This window comes from Phyllobates terribilis, unplaced genomic scaffold (assembly GCF_046119375.1).
Source record: "Phyllobates terribilis strain yellow unplaced genomic scaffold, ASM4611937v1 Scaffold_625__1_contigs__length_943254, whole genome shotgun sequence".
Taxonomy (NCBI): Eukaryota; Metazoa; Chordata; class Amphibia; order Anura; family Dendrobatidae; genus Phyllobates; species Phyllobates terribilis.
Window position 1 is genome coordinate 293,845 of NW_027363385.1, and position 21,566 is coordinate 315,410.

General features: G+C 48.2%; 1 protein-coding gene across 4 annotated transcripts in view; it reads left to right on the forward strand.

Moving 5' to 3' along the window:
- LOC141233754 (uncharacterized) overlaps positions 1–21,566 on the forward strand; it is a 162,802-nt gene that overhangs the window by 77,323 nt on the left and 63,913 nt on the right. For 3 of the 4 annotated variants that reach the window (XM_073667943.1, XM_073667944.1, XM_073667946.1), the window contains 2 exons: positions 16,192–16,419; positions 16,625–16,656. In XM_073667943.1, coding sequence (XP_073524044.1) covers positions 16,192–16,419; positions 16,625–16,656 — 260 coding nt within the window. The remainder of the gene's footprint in view (positions 1–16,191; positions 16,420–16,624; positions 16,657–21,566) is intronic. The other variant, XM_073667945.1, reaches the window with a different exon arrangement.

Here is a 21,566-nt window from a genome sequence, read left to right on the forward strand (position 1 = left end):
CTCTTATGGTCAGTGGGGTCTTCTCTCTCTCCTGTAGAGTGTAAGCTCTTATGGTCAGTGGGGTCCTCTCTCTCCTGTAGAGTGTAAGCTCTTATGGTCAGTGTGGTCCTCTCGCTCCTGTACAGTGTAAGCTCTTATGGTCAGTGTGGTCCTCTCGCTCCTGTAGAGTGTAAGCTCTTATGGTCAGTGGGGTCCTCTCTCTCCTGTATAGTGTAAGCTCTTATGGTCAGTGGGGTCTTCTCTCTCTCCTGTAGAGTGTAAGCTCTTATGGTCAGTGGGGTCCTCTCTCTCCTGTCGAGTGTAAGCTCTTATGGTCAGTGGGGTCCTCTTTCTCCTGTAGAGTGTAAGCTCTTATGGTCAGTGGGGTCCTCCCTCTTCTGTAAAGTGTAAGCTCTTATGGTCAGTGGGGTCCTCGCTCTCTCCTGTAGAGTGTAATCTCTTATGGTCAGTGGGGTCCTCTCTCTCCTGTATAGTGTAAGCTGTTATGATCAGTGGGGTCCTCTCGCTCCTGTAGAGTGTAAGCTCTTATGGTCAGTGGGGTTCTCTCTCTCTGTGGAGTGTGAGCTCTTATGGTCAGTGGGGTCCTCTCTCTCTGTAGAGTGTAAGCTGATCAGCGGGGTCCTCTTGTCACAGGTGTGTCAGGATTGACAGACAATCATTTGTTGTCTGGCTGTAGAAGGTCGCTGCGTTTGACCTTATAAACATCTCCCTGATACTTTTCTGATTCCCCTCTCTTTAGGACCCAGCGGTGATCCTCACCTTGCTTGGGGATTATACCTTTTCGTTTAGGACCTTGAGGTAGCCTCACCTTTCTCTTGTGGATCAGCACTTCCTGGCTGTGTCCTTAAATACACTCAGTTCTTCAGAGAGTTGCTGGTGATAGAGTGTATATCTACTCTGGCCTGGGAGTTTAGTAGTCATCTAGAATTACCTTGGAGTTCCTTCGTAGATTGTTGCCGTGCTTTCTCCGGTGTCATCTCGGAGCTAAATATTTTCCCCTATCTGGTTCCCATGTGTGTACTTTAGCTTGTACAGGGGCTGACTTAGTGCTCACCCCGCTCGTTCCCTACCTAGGGCCTTGGCTTAGGGTCAGATAGTGCTAGAAATCCTGCTCAGCGATAGGTACGAAACCTATTTAAGGTCGATAGGGGAGTCAGGGTTTGTTGTTAGATCTGGTTAGGGGTCTCCACTCTCCCTATCCCTAGTCGTAGGGCTCCTTCTCCTTTTTCCGTCGTTATACGCTGGGTTCTCCCCATACCTAGCATGACACCTCTCTCTTCTGTAAAGTGTAAGCTCTTATGGTCAGTGGGGTCCTCTCTCTCTCCTGTAGAGTGTAAGCTCTTATGGTCAGTGGGGTCCTCTCTCTCTACTGTAGAGTGCAAGATCTTATAGTCAGCGTGGTCATCTCTCTCCTGTAGAGTGTAAGCTCTTATTGTCAGTGTGGTCCTCTCTCTCCTGTAGATTGTAAGCTCTTATTGTCAGCGGGGTCCTCTCTCTACTGTAGAGTGTAAGCTCTTATGGTCAGTGGGGTCCTCTCTCTCCTGTAGATTGTAAGCTCTTATTGTCAGCGGGGTCCTCTCTCTACTGTAGAGTGTAAGCTCTTATAGTCAGCGGGGTCATCTCTCTCCTGTAGAGTGTAAGCTTTTATGATCAGTGGGGTCCTCTCTCTCCTGTAGAGTGTAAGCTCTTATGGTCAGCGGGGTCCTCTCTCTCTCCTGTAGAGTGTAAGCTCTTATGGTCAATGGGGTCCTTTCTCTCTCTCCTGTAGAGTGTAAGCTCTTATGGTCAGTGGCGTCCTCTCTCTCTCTTGTAGAGTGTAAGCTCTTATTGTCAGTGGGGTCCTCTCTCTCTCCTGTAGAGTGTAAGCTCTTATTGTAAGTGGGGTCCTCTCTCTCTCCTGTAGAGTGTAAGCTCTTATGATCAGGGGGGTCCTCTCCCTCTCCTGTAGAGTCTAAGCTCTTATGGTCAGTGGGGTCCTCTCTCTTCTGTAAAGTGTAAGCTCTTATGGTCAGTGGGGTCCTCTCTCTCTCCTGTAGAGTGTAAGCTCTTATGGTCAGTGGGGTCCTCTCGCTTGCTCCTGTAGAGTGTAAGCTCTTATGGTCAGTGGGCTCCTCTCTCTCTCCTGTAGAGTGTAAGCTCTTATGGTCAGCAGAGTCTTCTCTCTCTTCTGTAGAGTGTAAGCTCTTATGGTCATGGGGTCCTCTCTCTCTCCTGTAGAGTGTAAGCTTTTATGGTCAGCGGAGTCTTCTCTCTCTTCTGTAGAGTGTAAGCTCTTATAGTCATTGGGGTCCTCTATGTCTCCTGTAGAGTGTAAGCTCTTATGGTCAGCGGGGTCCTCTCTCTCATGTAGAGTGTAAGCTCTTATGATCAGTGGGGTCCTCTCTCTCTCCTGTAGAGTGTAAGCTCTTATGATCAGTGTGGTCCTCTCTCTCTCCTGTAGAGTGTAAGCTCTTATGATCAGTGGGGTCCTCTCTCTCCTGTAGAGTGTAAGCTCTTATGGTCAGCGGGGTCCTCTCTCTCTCCTGTAGAGTGTAAGCTCTTATGGTCAGTGGGGTCCTCTCTCTCTCTGCTGTAGGGTGTAAGCTCTTATGATCAGTGAGGTCCTCTCTCCTGTAGAGTGTAAGCTCTTATGGTCAGTGGGGTCCTCTCTCCTGTAGAGTGTAAGCTCTTATGGTCAGTGGGGTCCTCTCTCTCTCCTGTAGAGTGTAAGCTATTATGGTCAGTGGGGTCCTCTCTCCTGTAGAGTGTAAGCTCTTATGGTCAGTGGGGTCCTCTCTCTCTCCTGTAGAGTGTAAGCTCTTATGGTCAGTCGGGTCCTCTCTCTCTCCTGTAGAGTGTAAGCTCTTATGGTCAGTGGGGTGCTCTCTCTCTCCTGTAGAGTGTAAGCTCTTATGGTCAGTGGGATCCTCTCTCTCCTGTAGAGTGTTAGCTCTTATGGTCAGTGGGGTCCTCTCTCTCCTGTAGTGTGTAAGCTCTTATGATCAGTGGGGTGCTCTCTCTCTCCTGTAGAGTGTAAGCTCTTATGGTCAGTGGGATCCTCTCTCTCCTGTAGAGTGTAAGCTCTTATGGTCAGTGGGTCCTTTCTCTCTCTCCTGTAGAGTTTAAGCTCTTATGGTCAGTGGGGTCCTCTCTCTCTCTCTTCTGTAGAGTGTAAGCTCTTATGATCAGTGGGGTCATCTCTCTCTCCTGTAGAGTGCAAGCTCTTATGGTCAGTGGGGTCCTCAGTCTCCTGTACAGTATAAGCTCTTATGGTCAGTGGGGTCCTCTCTCTCTCCTGTAGAGTGTAAGCTCTTATGATCAGTGGGGTCCTCTCTCCTGTAGAGTGTAAGCTCTTATGGTCAGTGGGATCCTCTCTCCTGTAGAGTGTAAGCTCTTACGGTCAGTGGGGTCCTCTCTCTCTCCTGTAGAGTGTAAGGTCTTATGGTCAGTGGGGTCCTCTCTTTCCTGTAGAGTGAAAGCTCTTATGGTCAGTGGGGTCCTATCCCTCTCCTGTAGAGTGCAAGCTCTTATCGTCAGTGGGGTCCTCTCTCTCCTGTAGAGTGTAAGCTCTTATGATCAGTGGGGTCATCTCTCTCTCCTGTAGACTGAACGCTCTTATGGTCAGTGGGGTCCTCAGTCTCCTGTGCAGTATAAGCTCTTATGGTCAGTGGGGTCCTCTCTCTCTCCTGTAGAGTGTAAGCTCTTATGATCAGTGGGGTCCTCTCTCCTGTAGAGTGTAAGCTCTTATGGTCAGTGGGATCCTCTCTCCTGTAGAGTGTAAGCTCTTATGGTCAGTGGGGTCCTCTCTCTCCTGTAGAGTGTAAGCTCTTACGGTCAGTGGGGTCCTCTCTCTCTCCTGTAGAGTGTAAGCTCTTATGGTCAGTGGGGTCCTCTCTCTCCTGTAGAGTGTAAGCTCTTACGGTCAGTGGGGTCCTCTCTCTCTCCTGTAGAGTCTAAGCTCTTATGGTCAGTGGGGTCCTCTCTTTCCTGTAGAGTGAAAACTCTTATGGTCAGTGGGGTCCTCTCCCTTTCCTGTAGAGTGTAAGCTCTTATCGTCAGTGTGGTCATCTCTCTCTCCTGTAGAGTGAACGCTCTTATGGTCAGTGGGGTCCTCAGTCTCCTGTACAGTATAAGTTCTTATGGTCAGTGGGGTCCTCTCTCTCTCCTGTAGAGTGTAAGCTCTTATGGTCAGTGGTGTCCTCTCTCTCTCCTGTAGAGTGTAAGCTCTTATGGTCAGTGGGGTCCTCTCTCTCTCTCCTGTAGTTTGTAAGCTCTTATGGTCAGTGGGGTCCTCTCTCTTTCCTGTAGAGTGAAAGCTCTTGTGGTCAGTGGGGTACTCTCTCTCTCTCCTGTAGAGTGTAAGCTCTTATGGTCAGTGGTGTCCTCTCTCTCTCCTGTAGAGTGTAAGCTCTTATGGTCAGTGGGGTCCTCTCTTTCCTGTAGAGTGTAAGCTCTTATGGTCAGTGGGGTCCTCTCTCTCTCTCCTGTAGTTTGTAAGCTCTTATGGTCAGTGGGGTCATCTCTCTCTCCTGTAGAGTGTAAGCTCTTATGGTCAGTGGTGTCCTCTCTCTCTCCTGTAGAGTGTAAGCTCTTATGGTAAGTGGGGTCCTCTCTTTCCTGTAGAGTGTAATCTCTTATGGTCAGTGGGGTCCTCTCTCTCCTGTAGAGTGTAAGCTCTTATGGTCAGTGGGGTCCTCTCTCTCTCTCCTGTAGAGTGTAAGCTCTTTTGGTTAGTGGGGTCCTCTCTCTCTCTCCTGTAGAGTGTAAGCTCTTATGGCCAGTGGGGTCATCTCTCTCCTGTACAGTATAAGCTCTTATGGTCAGTGGGGTCTTCTCTCTCTCCTGTAGAGTGTAAGCTCTTATGGTCAGTGGGATCCTCTCTCTCCTGTAGAGTGTTAGCTCTTATGGTCAGTGGGGTCCTCTCTCTCCTGTAGAGTGTAAGCTCTTATGATCAGTGGGGTGCTCTCTCTCTCCTGTAGAGTGTAAGCTCTTATGGTCAGTGGGGTCCTCTCTCTCTCCTGTAGAGTGTAAGCTCTTATGGTCAGTGGGGTCCTCTCTCTCCTGTAGAGTGTAATCTCTTATGGTCAGTGGGGTCCTCGCTCTCTGCTGTAGTGTTAGGCTCTTATGGTCAGTGGGGTCCTCTCTCTCCTGTAGAGTGTTAGCTCTTATGGTCAGTGGGGTCCTCTCTCTCCTGTAGAGTGTAAGCTCTTATGATCAGTGGGGTCCTCTCTCTCTCCTGTAGAGTGTAAGCTCTTATGGTCAGTGGGGTACTCTTTCTCCTGTAGAGTGTAAGCTCTTATGGTCAGTGGGGTCCTCTCTCTCTCCTGTAGAGTTTAAGCTCTTATGGTCAGTGGTTTCCTCTCTCTCTCCTGTAGAGTGTAAGCTCTTATGGCCAGTGGGGTCCTCTCTCTCCTGTACAGTATAAGCTCTTATGGTCAGTGGGGTCCTCTCTCTCCTGTAGAGTGTAAGCTCTTATGGTCAGTGGGGTCCTCTCTCTCTCCTGTAGAGTGTAAGCTCTTATGATCAGTGGGGTCCTCTCTCCTGTAGAGTGTAAGCTCTTATGGTCAGTGGGATCCTCTCTCCTGTAGAGTGTAAGCTCTTATGGTCAGTGGGGTCCTCTCTCTCCTGTAGAGTGTAAGCTCTTACGGTCAGTGGGGTCCTCTCTCTCTCCTGTAGAGTGTAAGCTCTTATGGTCAGTGGGGTCCTCTCTCTCCTGTAGAGTGTAAGCTCTTACGGTCAGTGGGGTCCTCTCTCTCTCCTGTAGAGTCTAAGCTCTTATGGTCAGTGGGGTCCTCTCTTTCCTGTAGAGTGAAAACTCTTATGGTCAGTGGGGTCCTCTCCCTCTCCTGTAGAGTGTAAGCTCTTATCGTCAGTGGGGTCATCTCTCTCTCCTGTAGAGTGAACGCTCTTATGGTCAGTGGGGTCCTCAGTCTCCTGTACAGTATAAGTTCTTATGGTCAGTGGGGTCCTCTCTCTCTCCTGTAGAGTGTAAGCTCTTATGGTCAGTGGTGTCCTCTCTCTCTCCTGTAGAGTGTAAGCTCTTATGGTCAGTGGGGTCCTCTCTCTCTCTCCTGTAGTTTGTAAGCTCTTATGGTCAGTGGGGTCCTCTCTCTTTCCTGTAGAGTGAAAGCTCTTGTGGTCAGTGGGGTACTCTCTCTCTCTCCTGTAGAGTGTAAGCTCTTATGGTCAGTGGTGTCCTCTCTCTCTCCTGTAGAGTGTAAGCTCTTATGGTCAGTGGGGTCCTCTCTTTCCTGTAGAGTGTAAGCTCTTATGGTCAGTGGGGTCCTCTCTCTCTCTCCTGTAGTTTGTAAGCTCTTATGGTCAGTGGGGTCATCTCTCTCTCCTTTAGAGTGTAATCTCTTATGGTCAGTGGGGTCCTCTCTCTCCTGTAGAGTGTAAGCTCTTATGGTCAGTGGGGTCCTCTCTTTCCTGTAGAGTGTAATCTCTTATGGTCAGTGGGGTCCTCTCTCTCCTGTAGAGTGTAAGCTCTTATGGTCAGTGGGGTCCTCTCTCTCTCTCCTGTAGAGTGTAAGCTCTTTTGGTTAGTGGGGTCCTCTCTCTCTCTCCTGTAGAGTGTAAGCTCTTATGGCCAGTGGGGTCATCTCTCTCCTGTACAGTATAAGCTCTTATGGTCAGTGGGGTCCTCTCTCTCCTGTAGAGTGTAAGCTCTTATGGTCAGTGGGATCCTCTCTCTCTCCTATAGAGTGTAAGCTCTTATGGTCAGTGGGGTCCTCTCTCTCTCCTGTAGAGTGTTAGCTCTTATGGTCAGTGGGGTCCTCTCTCTCCTGTAGAGTGTAAGCTCTTATGGTCAGTGGGGTCCTCTCTCTCTCCTGTAGAGTGTAAGCTCTTATGGTCAGTGGGGTACTCTTTCTCCTGTAGAGTGTAAGCTCTTATGGTCAGTGGGGTCCTCTCGCTCTCCTGTAGAGTTTAAGCTCTTTTGGTCAGTGGGGTCCTCTCTCTCTCCTGTAGAGTGTAAGCTCTTATGGCCAGTGGGGTCCTCTCTCTCCTGTACAGTATAAGCTCTTATGGTCAGTGGGGACCTCTCTCTCCTGTAGAGTGTAAGCTCTTATGGTCAGTGGGATCCTCTCTCTCTCCTATAGAGTGTAAGCTCTTATGGTCAGTGGGATCCTCTCTCTCCTGTAGAGTGTTAGCTCTTATGGTCAGTGGGGTCCTCTCTCTCCTGTAGAGTGTTAGCTCTTATGGTCAGTGGGGTCCTCTCTCTCCTGTAGAGTGTAAGCTCTTATGGTCAGTGGGATCCTCTCTCTCTCCTATAGAGTGTAAGCTCTTATGTTCAGTGGGATCCTCTCTCTCCTGTAGAGTGTAAGCTCTTATGGTCAGTGGGGTCCTCTCTCTCCTGTAGAGTGTAAGCTCTTATGGTCAGTCGGGTCCTCTGTCTCTCCTATAGAGTGTTACCTCTTATGGTCAGTGAGGTCCTCTCTCTCTCCTGTAGAGTGTCAGCTCTTATGGTCAGTGGTGTCCTCTTTCTCTCCTGTAGAGTGTAAGCTCTTATAGTCAGTGGGGTCCTCTCTCTCCTGTAGAGTGTAAGCTCTTATGGTCAGTGGGATCCTCTCTCTCCTGTAGAGTGTTAGCTCTTATGGTCAGTGGGGTCCTCTCTCTCCTGTAGAGTGTAAGCTCTTATGGTCTGTGGGGTCCTCTCTCTCTCCTGTAGAGTGTAAGCTCTTATGGTCAGTGGGGTCCTCTCTCTCCTGTAGAGTGTAAGCTCTTATGGTCAGTGGGGTCCTCGCTCTCTCCTGTAGTGTTAGGCTCTTATGGTCAGTGGGGTCCTCTCTCTCCTGTAGAGTGTTAGCTCTTATGGTCAGTGGGGTCCTCTCTCTCCTGTAGAGTGTAAGCTCTTATGATCAGTGGGGTCCTCTCTCTCTCCTGTAGAGTGTAAGCTCTTATCGTCAGTGGGGTCCTCTCTCTCCTGTAGAGTGTAAGCTCTTATCGTCAGTGGGGTCCTCTTCCTCCTGTAGAGTGTAAGCTCTTGTGGTCAGTGGGGTCCTCTCCCTCTCCTGTAGAGTGTAAGCTCTTATGGCCAGTGGGGTCCTCTCTCTCCTGTACAGTATAAGCTCTTATGGTCAGTGGGGTCTTCTCTCTCTCCTGTAGAGTGTAAGCTCTTATGGTCAGTGGGATCCTCTCTCTCCTGTAGAGTGTTAGCTCTTATGGTCAGTGGGGTCCTCTCTCTCCTGTAGAGTGTAAGCTCTTATGATCAGTGGGGTGCTCTCTCTCTCCTGTAGAGTGTAAGCTCTTATGGTCAGTGGGGTCCTCTCTCTCTCCTGTAGAGTGTAAGCTCTTATGGTCAGTGGGGTCCTCTCTCTCCTGTAGAGTGTAAGCTCTTATGGTCAGTGGGGTCCTCGCTCTCTGCTGTAGTGTGTAGGCTCTTATGGTCAGTGGGGTCCTCTCTCTCCTGTAGAGTGTTAGCTCTTATGGTCAGTGGGGTCCTCTCTCTCCTGTAGAGTGTAAGCTCTTATGATCAGTGGGGTCCTCTCTCTCTCCTGTAGAGTGTAAGCTCTTCTGGTCAGTGGGGTACTCTTTCTCCTGTAGAGTGTAAGCTCTTATGGTCAGTGGGGTCCTCTCTCTCTCCTGTAGAGTTTAAGCTCTTAAGGTCAGTGGGGTCCTCTCTCTCTCCTGTAGAGTGTAAGCTCTTATGGCCAGTGGGGTCCTCTCTCTCCTGTACAGTATAAGCTCTTATGGTCAGTGGGGTCTTCTCTCTCTCCTGTACAGTGTAAGCTCTTATGGTCAGTGGGGTCCTCTCTCTCCTGTAGAGTGTAAGCTCTTATGGTCAGTGGGGTCCTCTCTCTCTCCTGTAGAGTGTAAGCTCTTATGGTGAGTGGGGTGCTCTCTCTCTCCTGTAGAGTGTAAGCTCTTATGGTCAGTGGGATCCTCTCTCTCCTGTAGAGTGTTAGCTCTTATGGTCAGTGGGGTCCTCTCTCTCCTGTAGTCTGTAAGCTCTTATGATCAGTGGGTTGCTCTCTCTCTCCTGTAGAGTGTAAGCTCTTATGGTCAGTGGGATCCTCTCTCTCCTGTAGAGTGTAATCTCTTATGGTCAGTGGGTCCTTTCTCTCTCTCCTGTAGAGTGTAAGCTCTTATGGTCAGTGGGGTCCTCTCTCTCTCTTCTGTAGAGTGTAAGCTCTTATGGTCAGTGGGGCCCTCTCTCTCCTGTAGAGTGTAAGCTCTTATGGTCAGTGGGGTCCTCTCTCTCTCTCCTGTAGAGTGTAAGCTCTTTTGGTTAGTGGGGTCCTCTCTCTCTCTCCTGTAGAGTGTAAGCTCTTATGGCCAGTGGGGTCCTCTCTCTCCTGTACAGTATAAGCTCTTATGGTCAGTGGGGTCTTCTCTCTCTCCTGTAGAGTGTAAGCTCTTATGGTCAGTGGGATCCTCTCTCTCCTGTAGAGTGTTAGCTCTTATGGTCAGTGGGGTCCTCTCTCTCCTGTAGAGTGTAAGCTCTTATGATCAGTGGGGTGCTCTCTCTCTCCTGTAGAGTGTAAGCTCTTATGGTCAGTGGGGTCCTCTCTCTCTCCTGTAGAGTGTAAGCTCTTATGGTCAGTGGGGTCCTCTCTCTCCTGTAGAGTGTAATCTCTTATGGTCAGTGGGGTCCTCGCTCTCTGCTGTAGTGTGTAGGCTCTTATGGTCAGTGGGGTCCTCTCTCTCCTGTAGAGTGTTAGCTCTTATGGTCAGTGGGGTCCTCTCTCTCCTGTAGAGTGTAAGCTCTTATGATCAGTGGGGTCCTCTCTCTCTCCTGTAGAGTGTAAACTCTTATGGTCAGTGGGGTACTCTTTCTCCTGTAGAGTGTAAGCTCTTATGGTCAGTGGGGTCCTCTCTCTCTCCTGTAGATTTTAAGCTCTTATGGTCAGTGGGGTCCTCTCTCTCTCCTGTAGAGTGTAAGCTCTTATGGCCAGTGGGGTCCTCTCTCTCCTGTACAGTATAAGCTCTTATGGTCAGTGGGGTCTTCTCTCTCTCCTGTACAGTGTAAGCTCTTATGGTCAGTGGGGTCCTCTCTCTCCTGTAGAGTGTAAGCTCTTATGGTCAGTGGGATCCTCTCTCTCTCCTATAGAGTGTAAGCTCTTATGGTCAGTGGGATCCTCTCTCTCCTGTAGAGTGTTAGCTCTTATGGTCAGTGGGGTCCTCTCTCTCCTGTAGAGTGTAAGCTCTTATGGTCAGTGGGGTCCTCTCTCTCTCCTATAGAGTGTTACCTCTTATGGTCAGTGAGGTCCTCTCTCTCTCCTGTAGAGTGTCAGCTCTTATGGTCAGTGGGGTCCTCTTTCTCTCCTGTAGAGTGTAAGCTCTTACAGTCAGTGGGGTCCTCTCTCTCCTGTAGAGTGTAAGCTCTTATGGTCAGTGGGATCCTCTCTCTCCTGTAGAGTGTTAGCTCTTATGGTCAGTGGGGTCCTCTCTCTCTCCTGTAGAGTGTAAGCTCTTATGGTCAGTGGGGTCCTCTCTCTCTCCTGTAGAGTGTAAGCTCTTATGGTCAGTGGGGTCCTCTCTCTCCTGTAGAGTGTAAGCTCTTATGGTCAGTGGGGTCCTCGCTCTCTCCTGTAGTGTTAGGCTCTTATGGTCAGTGGGGTCCTCTCTCTCCTGTAGAGTGTTAGCTCTTATGGTCAGTGGGGTCCTCTCTCTCCTGTAGATTGTAAGCTCTTATGATCAGTGGGGTCCTCTCTCTCTCCTGTACAGTGTAAGCTCTTATCGTCAGTGGGGTCCTCTCTCTCCTGTAGAGTGTAAGCTCTTATCGTCAGTGGGGTCCTCTCCCTCCTGTAGAGTGTAAGCTCTTGTGGTCAGTGGGGTTCTCTCTCTCTCTCCTGTAGAGTGTAAGCTCTTATGGTCAGTGGGGTCCTCTCTCTCCTGTAGAGTGTAAGCTCTTATGGTCAGTGGGGTCCTCGCTCTCTCCTGTAGTGTTAGGCTCTTATGGTCAGTGGGGTCCTCTCACTCCTGTAGAGTGTTAGCTCTTATGGTCAGTGGGTTCCTCTCTCTCCTGTAGAGTGTAAGCTCTTATGATCAGTGGGGTCCTCTCTCTCTCCTGTAGAGTGTTAGCTCTTATGGTCAGTGGGTTCCTCTCTCTCCTGTAGAGTGTAAGCTCTTATCGTCAGTGGGGTCCTCTCTCTCCTGTAGAGTGTAAGCTCTTATGGCCAATGGGGTCCTCTCTCTCCTGTACAGTATAAGCTCTTATGGTCAGTGGGGTCTTCTCTCTCTCCTGTAGAGTGTAAGCTCTTATGGTCAGTGGGATCCTCTCTCTCCTGTAGAGTGTTAGCTCTTATGGTCAGTGGGGTCCTCTCTCTCCTGTAGAGTGTAAGCTCTTATGATCAGTGGGGTGCTCTCTCTCTCCTGTAGAGTGTAAGCTCTTATGGTCAGTGGGGTCCTCTCTCTCTCCTGTAGAGTGTAAGCTCTTATGGTCAGTGGGGTCCTCTCTCTCCTGTAGAGTGTAAGCTCTTATGGTCAGTGGGGTCCTCGCTCTCTGCTGTAGTGTGTAGGCTCTTATGGTCAGTGGGGTCCTCTCTCTCCTGTAGAGTGTTAGCTCTTATGGTCAGTGGGGTCCTCTCTCTCCTGTAGAGTGTAAGCTCTTATGATCAGTGGGGTCCTCTCTCTCTCCTGTAGAGTGTAAGCTCTTCTGGTCAGTGGGGTACTCTTTCTCCTGTACAGTGTAAGCTCTTATGGTCAGTGGGGTCCTCTCTCTCTCCTGTAGAGTTTAAGCTCTTATGGTCAGTGGGGTCCTCTCTCTCTCCTGTAGAGTTTAAGCTCTTATGGCCAGTGGGGTCCTCTCTCTCCTGTACAGTATAAGCTCTTATGGTCAGTGGGGTCTTCTCTCTCTCCTGTACAGTGTAAGCTCTTATGGTCAGTGGGTTCCTCTCTCTCCTGTAGAGTGTAAGCTCTTATGGTCAGTGGGATCCTCTCTCTCTCCTATAGAGTGTAAGCTCTTATGGTCAGTGGGATCCTCTCTCTCCTGTAGAGTGTAAGCTCTTATGGTCAGTGGGGTCCTCTCTCTCCTGTAGAGTGTAAGCTCTTATGGTCAGTGGGGTCCTCTCTCTCTCCTATAGAGTGTAAGCTCTTATGGTCAATGGGGTCCTCTCTCTCCTATAGAGTGTAAGCTCTTATGGTCAGTGGGGTCCTCTCTCTCCTGTAGAGTGTAAGCTCTTATGGTCAGTGGGGTCCTCTCTCTCTCCTGTAGAGTTTAAGCTCTTATGGTCAGTGGGGTCCTCTCTCTCTCCTGTAGAGTGTAAGCTCTTATGGCCAGTGGGGTCCTCTCTCTCCTGTACAGTATAAGCTCTTATGGTCAGTGGGGTCTTCTCTCTCTCCTGTACAGTGTAAGCTCTTATGGTCAGTGGGGTCCTCTCTCTCCTGTAGAGTGTAAGCTCTTATGGTCAGTGGGATCCTCTCTCTCTCCTATAGAGTGTAAGCTCTTATGGTCAGTGGGATCCTCTCTCTCCTGTAGAGTGTAAGCTCTTATGGTCAGTGGGGTCCTCTCTCTCCTGTAGAGTGTAAGCTCTTATGGTCAGTGGGGTCCTCTCTCTCTCCTATAGAGTGTAAGCTCTTATGGTCAGTGGGGTCCTCTCTCTCCTATAGAGTGTAAGCTCTTATGATCAGTGGGGTCCTCTCCCTCCTGTACAGTATAAGCTCTTATGGTCAGTGGGGTCTTCTCTCTCTCCTGTACAGTGTAAGCTCTTATGGTCAGTGGGGTCCTCTCTCTCCTGTAGAGTGTAAGCTCTTATGGTCAGTGGGATCCTCTCTCTCTCCTATAGAGTGTAAGCTCTTATGGTCAGTGGGATCCTCTCTCTCCTGTAGAGTGTAAGCTCTTATGGTCAGTGGGGTCCTCTCTCTCCTGTAGAGTGTAAGCTCTTATGGTCAGTGGGGTCCTCTCTCTCTCCTATAGAGTGTAAGCTCTTATGGTCAGTGGGGTCCTCTCTCTCCTGTAGAGTGTAAGCTCTTATGGTCATTGGGGTCCTCTCTCTCTCCTATAGAGTGTAAGCTCTTATGGTCAGTGGGGTCCTCTCTCTCCTATAGAGTGTAAGCTCTTATGGTCAGTGGGATCCTCTCTCTCCTGTAGAGTGTAAGCTCTTATGGTCAGTGGGGTCCTCTCTCTCCTGTAGAGTGTAAGCTCTTATGGTCAGTGGGGTCCTCTCTCTTCTGTAGAGTGTAAGCTCTTATGGTCAGTGGGGTCCTCTCTCTCTCCTGTAGAGTGTCAGCTTTTATGGTTAGTGGGGTCCTCTTTCTCTCCTGTAGAGTGTAAGCTCTTATAGTCAGTGGGGTCCTCTTCTGTAGAGTGTAAGCTCTTATGGTCAGTGGGGTCCTCTCTCTCCTGTAGAGTGTAAGCTCTTATGGTCAGTGGGGTCCTCTCTCTTCTGTAGAGTGTAAGCTCTTATGGTCAGTGGGGTCCTCTCTCTCTCCTGTAGAGTTTAAGCTCTTATGGTCAGTGGGGTCCTCTCTCTCTCCTGTAGAGTGTAAGCTCTTATGGCCAGTGGGGTCCTCTCTCTCCTGTACAGTATAAGCTCTTATGGTCAGTGGGGTCTTCTCTCTCTCCTGTACAGTGTAAGCTCTTATGGTCAGTGGGGTCCTCTCTCTCCTGTAGAGTGTAAGCTCTTATGGTCAGTGGGATCCTCTCTCTCTCCTATAGAGTGTAAGCTCTTATGGTCAGTGGGATCCTCTCTCTCCTGTAGAGTGTAAGCTCTTATGGTCAGTGGGATCCTCTCTCTCCTGTAGAGTGTAAGCTCTTATGGTCAGTGGGGTCCTCTCTCTCTCCTATAGAGTGTAAGCTCTTATGGTCAGTGGGGTCCTCTCTCTCCTGTAGAGTGTAAGCTCTTATGGTCATTGGGGTCCTCTCTCTCTCCTATAGAGTGTAAGCTCTTATGGTCAGTGGGGTCCTCTCTCTCCCATAGAGTGTAAGCTCTTATGGTCAGTGGGATCCTCTCTCTCCTGTAGAGTGTAAGCTCTTATGGTCAGTGGGGTCCTCTCTCTCCTGTAGAGTGTAAGCTCTTATGGTCAGTGGGGTCCTCTCTCTTCTGTAGAGTGTAAGCTCTTATGGTCAGTGGGGTCCTCTCTCTCTCCTGTAGAGTGTCAGCTTTTATGGTTAGTGGGGTCCTCTTTCTCTCCTGTAGAGTGTAAGCTCTTATAGTCAGTGGGGTCATCTTCTGTAGAGTGTAAGCTCTTATGGTCAGTGGGATCCTCTCTCTCCTGTAGAGTGTAAGCTCTTATGGTCAGTGGGATCCTCTCTCTCCTGTAGCGTGTTAGCTCTTATGATCAGTGGGGTGCTCTCTCTCTCCTGTAGAGTGTAAGCTCTTATGGTCTGTGGGGTCCTCTCTCTCTCCTGTAGAGTGTAAGCTCTTATGGTCAGTGGGGTCCTCTCTCTCCTGTAGAGTGTAAGCTCTTATCGTCAGTGGGGTCCTCTCTCTCCTGTAGAGTGTAAGCTCTTGTGGTCAGTGGGGTCTTCTCTCTCTCCTGTAGAGTGTAAGCTCTTATGGTCAGTGGGTTCCTCTCTCTCCTGTAGAGTGTAAGCTCTTATGGTCAGTGGGGTCCTCTCTCTCTCCTGTAGAGTGTAAGCTCTTATGGTCAGTGGGGTCCTCTCTCTCTCCTGTAGAGTGTAAGCTCTTATGGTCAGTGGAGTCCTCTCTCTCCTGTAGAGTGTAAGCTCTTGTGGTCAGTGGGGTCATCTTCTGTAGAGTGTAAGCTCTTATGGTCAGTGGGATCCTCTCTCTCCTGTAGAGTGTTAGCTCTTATGATCAGTGGGGTCCTCTCTCTCTCCTGTAGAGTGTAAGCTCTTATGGTCAGTGGAGTCCTCTCTCTCCTGTAGAGTGTAAGCTCTTGTGGTCAGTGGGGTCATCTTCTGTAGAGTGTAAGCTCTTATGGTCAGTGGGATCCTCTCTCTCCTGTAGAGTGTTAGCTCTTATGATCAGTGGGGTGCTCTCTCTCTCCTGTAGAGTGTAAGCTCTTATGGTCAGTGGGGTCCTCTCTCCCTCTCCTGTAGAGTGTAAGCTCTTATGGTCAGTGGGGTCCTCTCTCTCTCCTGTAGAGTGTAAGCTCTTATGGTCAGTGGAGTCCTCTCTCTCCTGTAGAGTGTAAGCTCTTGTGGTCAGTGGGGTCATCTTCTGTAGAGTGTAAGCTCTTATGGTCAGTGGGATCCTCTCTCTCCTGTAGAGTGTTAGCTCTTATGGTCAGTGGGGTCCTCTCTCTCCTGTAGAGTGTAAGCTCTTATGGTCAGTGGGGTCCTCTCTCCCTCTCCTGTAGAGTGTAAGCTCTTATGGTCAGTGGGGTCCTCTCTCTCCTGTAGAGTGTAAGCTCTTATGGTCAGTGGGGTCCTCTCTCCCTCTCCTGTAGAGTGTAAGCTCTTATGGTCAGTGAGGTCTTCTCTCTCTCCTGTAGAGTGTAAGCTCTTATGGTCAGTGGGGTCCTCTCTCTCTCCTGTAGAGTGTAAGCTCTTATGGTCAGTGGGGTCCTCTCTCTCTCCTGTAGAGTGTAAGCTCTTATCGTCAGTTTGGTCCTCTCTCTCCTGTAGAGTGTAAGCTCTTGTGGTTAGCGGGTTCCTCTCTCCTTTGTCCTGCACATGCATTTTTAGAGAAATTAAAAGCTTTCCAATATTGAGATTCACGCTAATTTATTCAACTTCAAATTAAAGTTTTGGGGGAAATTTGTTATTGAATTCGAATTTCAAGCGATCCTCTCATTTTTACGGCTGACACTTCTTTTGTTATTATGCGTTTTCATTGACGGTGACATGTGTTACATCTGTGCTGGTGCAATTCTGCAGGGTGTGTGCGATCGGCGGGTGTGCACAGGCTTCTATGTGCAGTGCAGCTTGGTAGAGTTTAGACGTTCATTGGCAAGACTAGATATTGGCATTTGAGAATGCAAGTTATTTTTTTTTTCTATCCACTTTGTAGTTTGGGTATATACCAGATACCAATGGCACCCAATGAAGGTCATTGACCTTTAATAGGGTCTACCACGACGTGGAGTCTCAATAGAACCAAATGCTAATCGGACCTTTCGATCCAAGAAATATTACCAGCATGCATCGCTCTAAAACATTTCATATTCATTGCTTCATGTTATTCATGTCGGGGTGTAGCTGTGCATTGCATGCTATTGCCAGTATTGAATGATAACTTTCCAATAAAACCTGAAATAAAGTACGAGTCTAACCCAAGTCTTAAAACGTTGCGTTCTGTATCAGAAGCGTTCTCAGCACCTTCTTGTGATCTGATATAAATGTGTCATTTGTGGTTTTTTTAGGACCAGGGAAGATGATATTAATGATTTGTGGTATGGAGGACAACAAGTCCGAAAAAATAAAAATTGCTGAATGGGAGGGGGGGACAATCACCCCGCGGTGTCCCCTGCTGACGCTGACCACGGGCGACATGAAGTTGATGAATAAATCAGAAGTAAAGGATATTGGCATAGACAGGATAATGGTGAGAAAAGTGCAACAGATGCGGGATATCCTACAACTGAACGCAGGTGAATACGAGTACGGCGTAATGATAAAGTATGGTGGGAGTCTCTATTAATCGTGTCACTGTGTCAAAAAGGGGCTGAGACAGTGGTTTCTTCATTAAATCCAGAGTAGCTGGCTATCCTCGCATTGGTTTGATACCACATCAGAATTTATAATGTTGTAATATTTTATGCAAGTCGCTAATCATCTTTCATTATTTCTTCACAGAAAGCTCAAAAAATGAATTTGCGCAGGCATGGGTAAGAAAAACATTCTGCATGTTCTGATAATTACTAATGATAGGCGAGCGTGCAAGGCGCCGCTCGGTACTCGATCGAGCATCTTTGTGCTCGAGTACTCCATCGCCATACTCAATTTCTCGCCCCGCTTGTTTCGTGGCTGATTTTCAGCCACTAAACATGCAGAGATTGCCTGCCAATCACTATAATGCCACAGCCATGTTGGTTACTGGCATTACTGTGATTGGCCAGGCTACATAGCATCTTTGGGTCTATATAAGACCCGTTGACGCCATGCTCGGCGCATTGTTTCTGCTGGAGAAGGGACAGTATGTTATAGCTTACAGCATCTGCTGGTGCAACATTAAACCAACAGGCCTTTTCAGGGTTAATTCAAATACATTCTATTTTATTATAATACTGTTCTTATCTGCAATTAGTGTAGGGTTAGCTGCTAAAGAAGGGATAGTGTATTACAGGCATTTAAGCAGGGCTCAATACATTACAGTACTTGGTGCTGCTAACGTTAAACCAACAGTCCTTTTCAGGACTAATTTAAATAAATTCTATTCTATAATAATACCGCTCATAGCTGTTATTAGTTTAGGGTTAGCTGCTCGAGTAGGGATAGCGTATTAGAGGCATCTAGTCAGGGATTATTGCCTTACAGTCCTTGGTGATGCCACATACAACCAAAATTTCTTTCAGGGCCAACTTAAATAGATTCTATTCTATAATACAAAAAATTAAAAGTAGGCGCTGGTACAGTCAACCACTCAACCTGCAGCTGGGTCCATTAAGGGTGCTGGGAGAATGACCTCTGGATAGGAAGGCTTGCTGTGGAGAAAGGGGTAGATCTAGGTAAGTATAAGGGTGGAAATAGGACTAACGTCTACTAGTATTGAGGATAGTTTTACGGGTACCTGAGGTAGTGGTATCCTTGTTTTATATGGTATTTAGCTGAGATTAGAAGGTTGGATCCGTAGGGTTTGTACGGAAATCAAGGTAGATGGCTAAGTGGCAAACATAGAAAGTTAGGCGTAATGGGGGTTCATCTTATAAAAGACTTAGGTTTTAGAGGGTATCACTCCTAGTAGGAGTGAGGGTTTAGTCTCCCTTTTCGTGCGGGTGAGGTAGGACAGATAATAGGGTGCAGCTTTTCTGTACCTGCTTCAGTCTGTGGTGGTCCCTTAGTCGATCTCGGATGAGGTCGGTCTACTTCTGGGAAGTCTTGTTGTGGTGGGAGATAATCACAGGGTAGTAGTAAATTCCGATGGACTATTCTGGTTTTCTTGTCTCCCGTTTCCAATCGGATTTCATACACTGGACTGTCATCGGCTTTCCTCTTTACGACCACATACACCTTGTCTTCCCAGTACGAACAAAGTTTTCCTGGACCGCCTTTCTCACGTACGTTCTTGACTAGCACCCGGCTTCCCGGTGCCAATTCTACTCCATAACATTTTCGATCATAGTACTCCTTATTCTTGCTCTGTCCTTGCGTAACCACTTTGGACACTATGTTGTATGCCTCTGCCATCCGTTCCTTCCATATCCGAACGTTCTCTGGATATATTCTGTAAGTCTCTGACACCGGAGTATCGAACATGATGTCGATTGGCAGTCTTGGCGATCGTCCATACAATAGGAAAAAGAGTGAGTAACCCGTTGCATCGCTCTTTGTACAGTTATAGGCATGTACCACTTTTGACAGAGAACTCTTCCAGTCTTTCTTCTCATCAGCTGTTAAAGTGCGCAACATCGACAATAATGTCCGGTTAAAACGTTCCACTTGTCCATTACCCTCTGGGTGATAGGGTGTTGTGTGAGATCTCTGAATTCTACAGTACTTACCTAGCTTGGCAAAGAGCTGGTTCTCAAATTCGCTTCCTTGGTCGTGGTGTAACCTCGTAGGGAACCCAAACCTCAAAGCAAAATCATTGAAGATCTTCTCTGCTGCTGTTCAATCTGATTTATTGGTGGTGGCATATGCTTGAACAAATCGAGTGAAATGGTCCATCACCACCAAGATGTATTCGTAGCCACCCTTGCACGTCTCAAGATATGAGAAGACTATTGAGACCATCTCAAACGGATACGTAGTTTGGATTTTGCCCATAGACACCCACACTCCCTGGTCACGTACTTCTCAATTAGTGATGAGCGAGTACCGAAATATTCGCAATCGCCATACTCGTAACGAGTACTTTGTAATAATCACGAGTAATTTTCTATTGGACCCTATAAAGGGGTCTTGGGGCCTGAGGAAAAGTCTGAAATGGATGGGAAAGTGATGAAACAGAATGGGAAGAGCCTGGAGAATGTGCCTGCATGAATTTCTGACTCACATATGGTTTCTGGGAATAAGTTTGTCGCAGTGTTACGCCACTTTTACAGACACACAAGAACAACTACCAAGCCTAACTTAAATTGCATTTAAGAGGCCAAAATGCAATATCAAATATATCACTTGTGCAAGTCAAAGGACAAAGGATATATGGTGCCCCCCACCAGGATGGGTTGGAGAAGCTTCTCCAAATGGCTGAGATTTTGATTTTTAATATTCCACCGATTATATAGGAAGAGAAGACTTCTTGATACTGTAATACTTGGTCCAGTGCAGAATGTGAAGCTTCGTATTTCCAAAAATTACTCCTGGGGGCTGTGTCATAAGTGCAGGGAGATTCCATGACAAGGGCCTCCCTTGTGAAACATTATCTACGATGGAGTACTGTAGTACTTGTGGCCCTCAATTCAAGTTTTCAGAGGACCATCAGTCGGTCATCAACAGTCAGTGTAAATTTCTATTGAATATGTATCCCCTATCTCAGTCACAATGTGGCACAACCTGTGACAAGGGCCTCCAATGACAAATATTAGTTTGATAGGACCACTGTACATTCCAGATTTGTCCACTGCACAATGTGCATAGGGTTTCTAAAAATTAGCCCTATGAGCTGAGTCATGGTGGAAGCAGGAAGCCGTCATCACAAGGGCCTCCAATCACGAATAGTAGTTAGGCTGGAGTATGAATACTGTCCTAGTTTATCCACTGCAAAATGTGCATATTGTTTCTAAAAATTAGCCCTCTGGGCTGAGTCATGGTGGAAGCAGGAAGCCATCATCACAAGGTCCTCCAATCACAAATAGTAGCTAGGCTGGAGTAGGAATACTGTCCTGGTTTGTCCACTGCACAATGTGCGTAGGGTTTCTAAAAATTAGCCCTCTGGGCTGAGTCATGGTTGACGAAGGAAGGAAACATTTTTTTATGGGAAGGGGGTGACGTTAACAGCAGTAGCATGAATCTTTATTTTTGGTGAATTTAGGTTGGCTTGCTGTCATCTGGAGGGATTACAAGCTGTGGAGATATCCAGTCCTTGTTGAATTTAATCAGAGTAAGTCTGTCTGCATTTTCCTTGGAGAGACGTGTGTGCCGATCAGTGATGATTGCCCCAGCGGAGCTGAAAACACTCTCAGACACCACACTAGCAGCCGGGCCGGCCAGCACCTCCAAGGCATATAAGGAGAGGTCGGGCCAAGTGTTCAGCTTAGACACCCAATAATTAAAGGGAACTGAAGCATCAGAAAGGACGCACGTATGGTCACTTAACTACCCCTTGACCATGTTCTACAACATATCCCTCCTTGGCATTGTTACAGGCACAGATAGCCCTTGCTGTTGTGCTGTTTTTTTGCAAATTGCCCAATTTGTGCAGATTTTCTCCCCACCTCTGTTGGAGCTGGTGGTCGTGTCCCTCCCATTATCTTTTGGTGTTGAAAAGAGCCGGTACCTCTGCCACCAGCATTGTCTGAGGGTGATGTTTTCAGCAACTTATCTACAATGGTCCTCTTGAATGATTCCATTGTAAAACTCTTTGGTGACTTCAAAAGGAGAGAAGGAAATTTCTCCTTGTACCGTGGATCGAGAAAGGTGGCCAACCAGTATAGGTTGTTGGATAAAATGTGTATTACGCGACCACTTACACATGAACTGTGCCATGTGGGCCTGCAAAAAGGTTCTGTGCGCCCAACAGTAGAAACATTACCCAACCTCTCCTCATGCTGACTGGCCTCCTCCTCCTCCTCCACCTCTTCCTCTCCAGCCCATCCAGGCTGGACAGATATGAAGCTTAGGTTGGGTGTCCCCTCTGTAGCATTAAGAGTCCCCTCAGTAGCTTAGAAAAACAAGTCCTCTCCCTCCTCATCCTCCTCATCTTCCTCCTCATCACCCAATGTTGCCTGAGAATATTAGCTAGGCTGGGTAGCATCACCCATTGGGAAATCTGGCTCCATACCAACATGCTGGGCACTCAAAGCTTCCTCTTTGAGATTCTGCAGTGATTGTTTCAAGAGACACAGCAGATGGATGGTTACGCTGATAATAGCCTGATCACCGCTCAACGAGGTTGGTGCAGTACTCAAAGCTCTCAAGAACTTCACAAATGTGAGCGATCCACACCCACTCGACAGTTGTTATGTGTGGTGGCTGACTCTCAGTCTGACGGGCATGCTGAAGCTGGTATTCAGCTACTGCCCTCTGCTGTGCACTAATCCTCGCCAACATATGGAGTTCCACCGTGTGGGCAGGTCGCAAATGAGTCGGTGACTTGGCAAATTGAAGCGCTTTTGCAGCGCTGTAAGAGCAGGAAAAGCGATAGAGGAATGGCGGAAATGGGCGCTAATATGAAGCACCTTCTCAAGAAGGTAAGGCAAGTCACGGTAAGTTTTCAGAAATTTTTGAACAACTAGGTTCAGCACGTGAGCCATGCATGGCACGTGTACCAGCTTGCCGACCTTTAAAGCCTCCACCAGGTTATGCCCATTATCGCAGACGACCAGACTGGGTTGGAGGTGCAGTGGGGAGAGCCACTGATCGGTCTCTTGTTCTAAAGCTTGCCACAGCTCTGCTGCAGTGTGCGCTTTCTGACCTA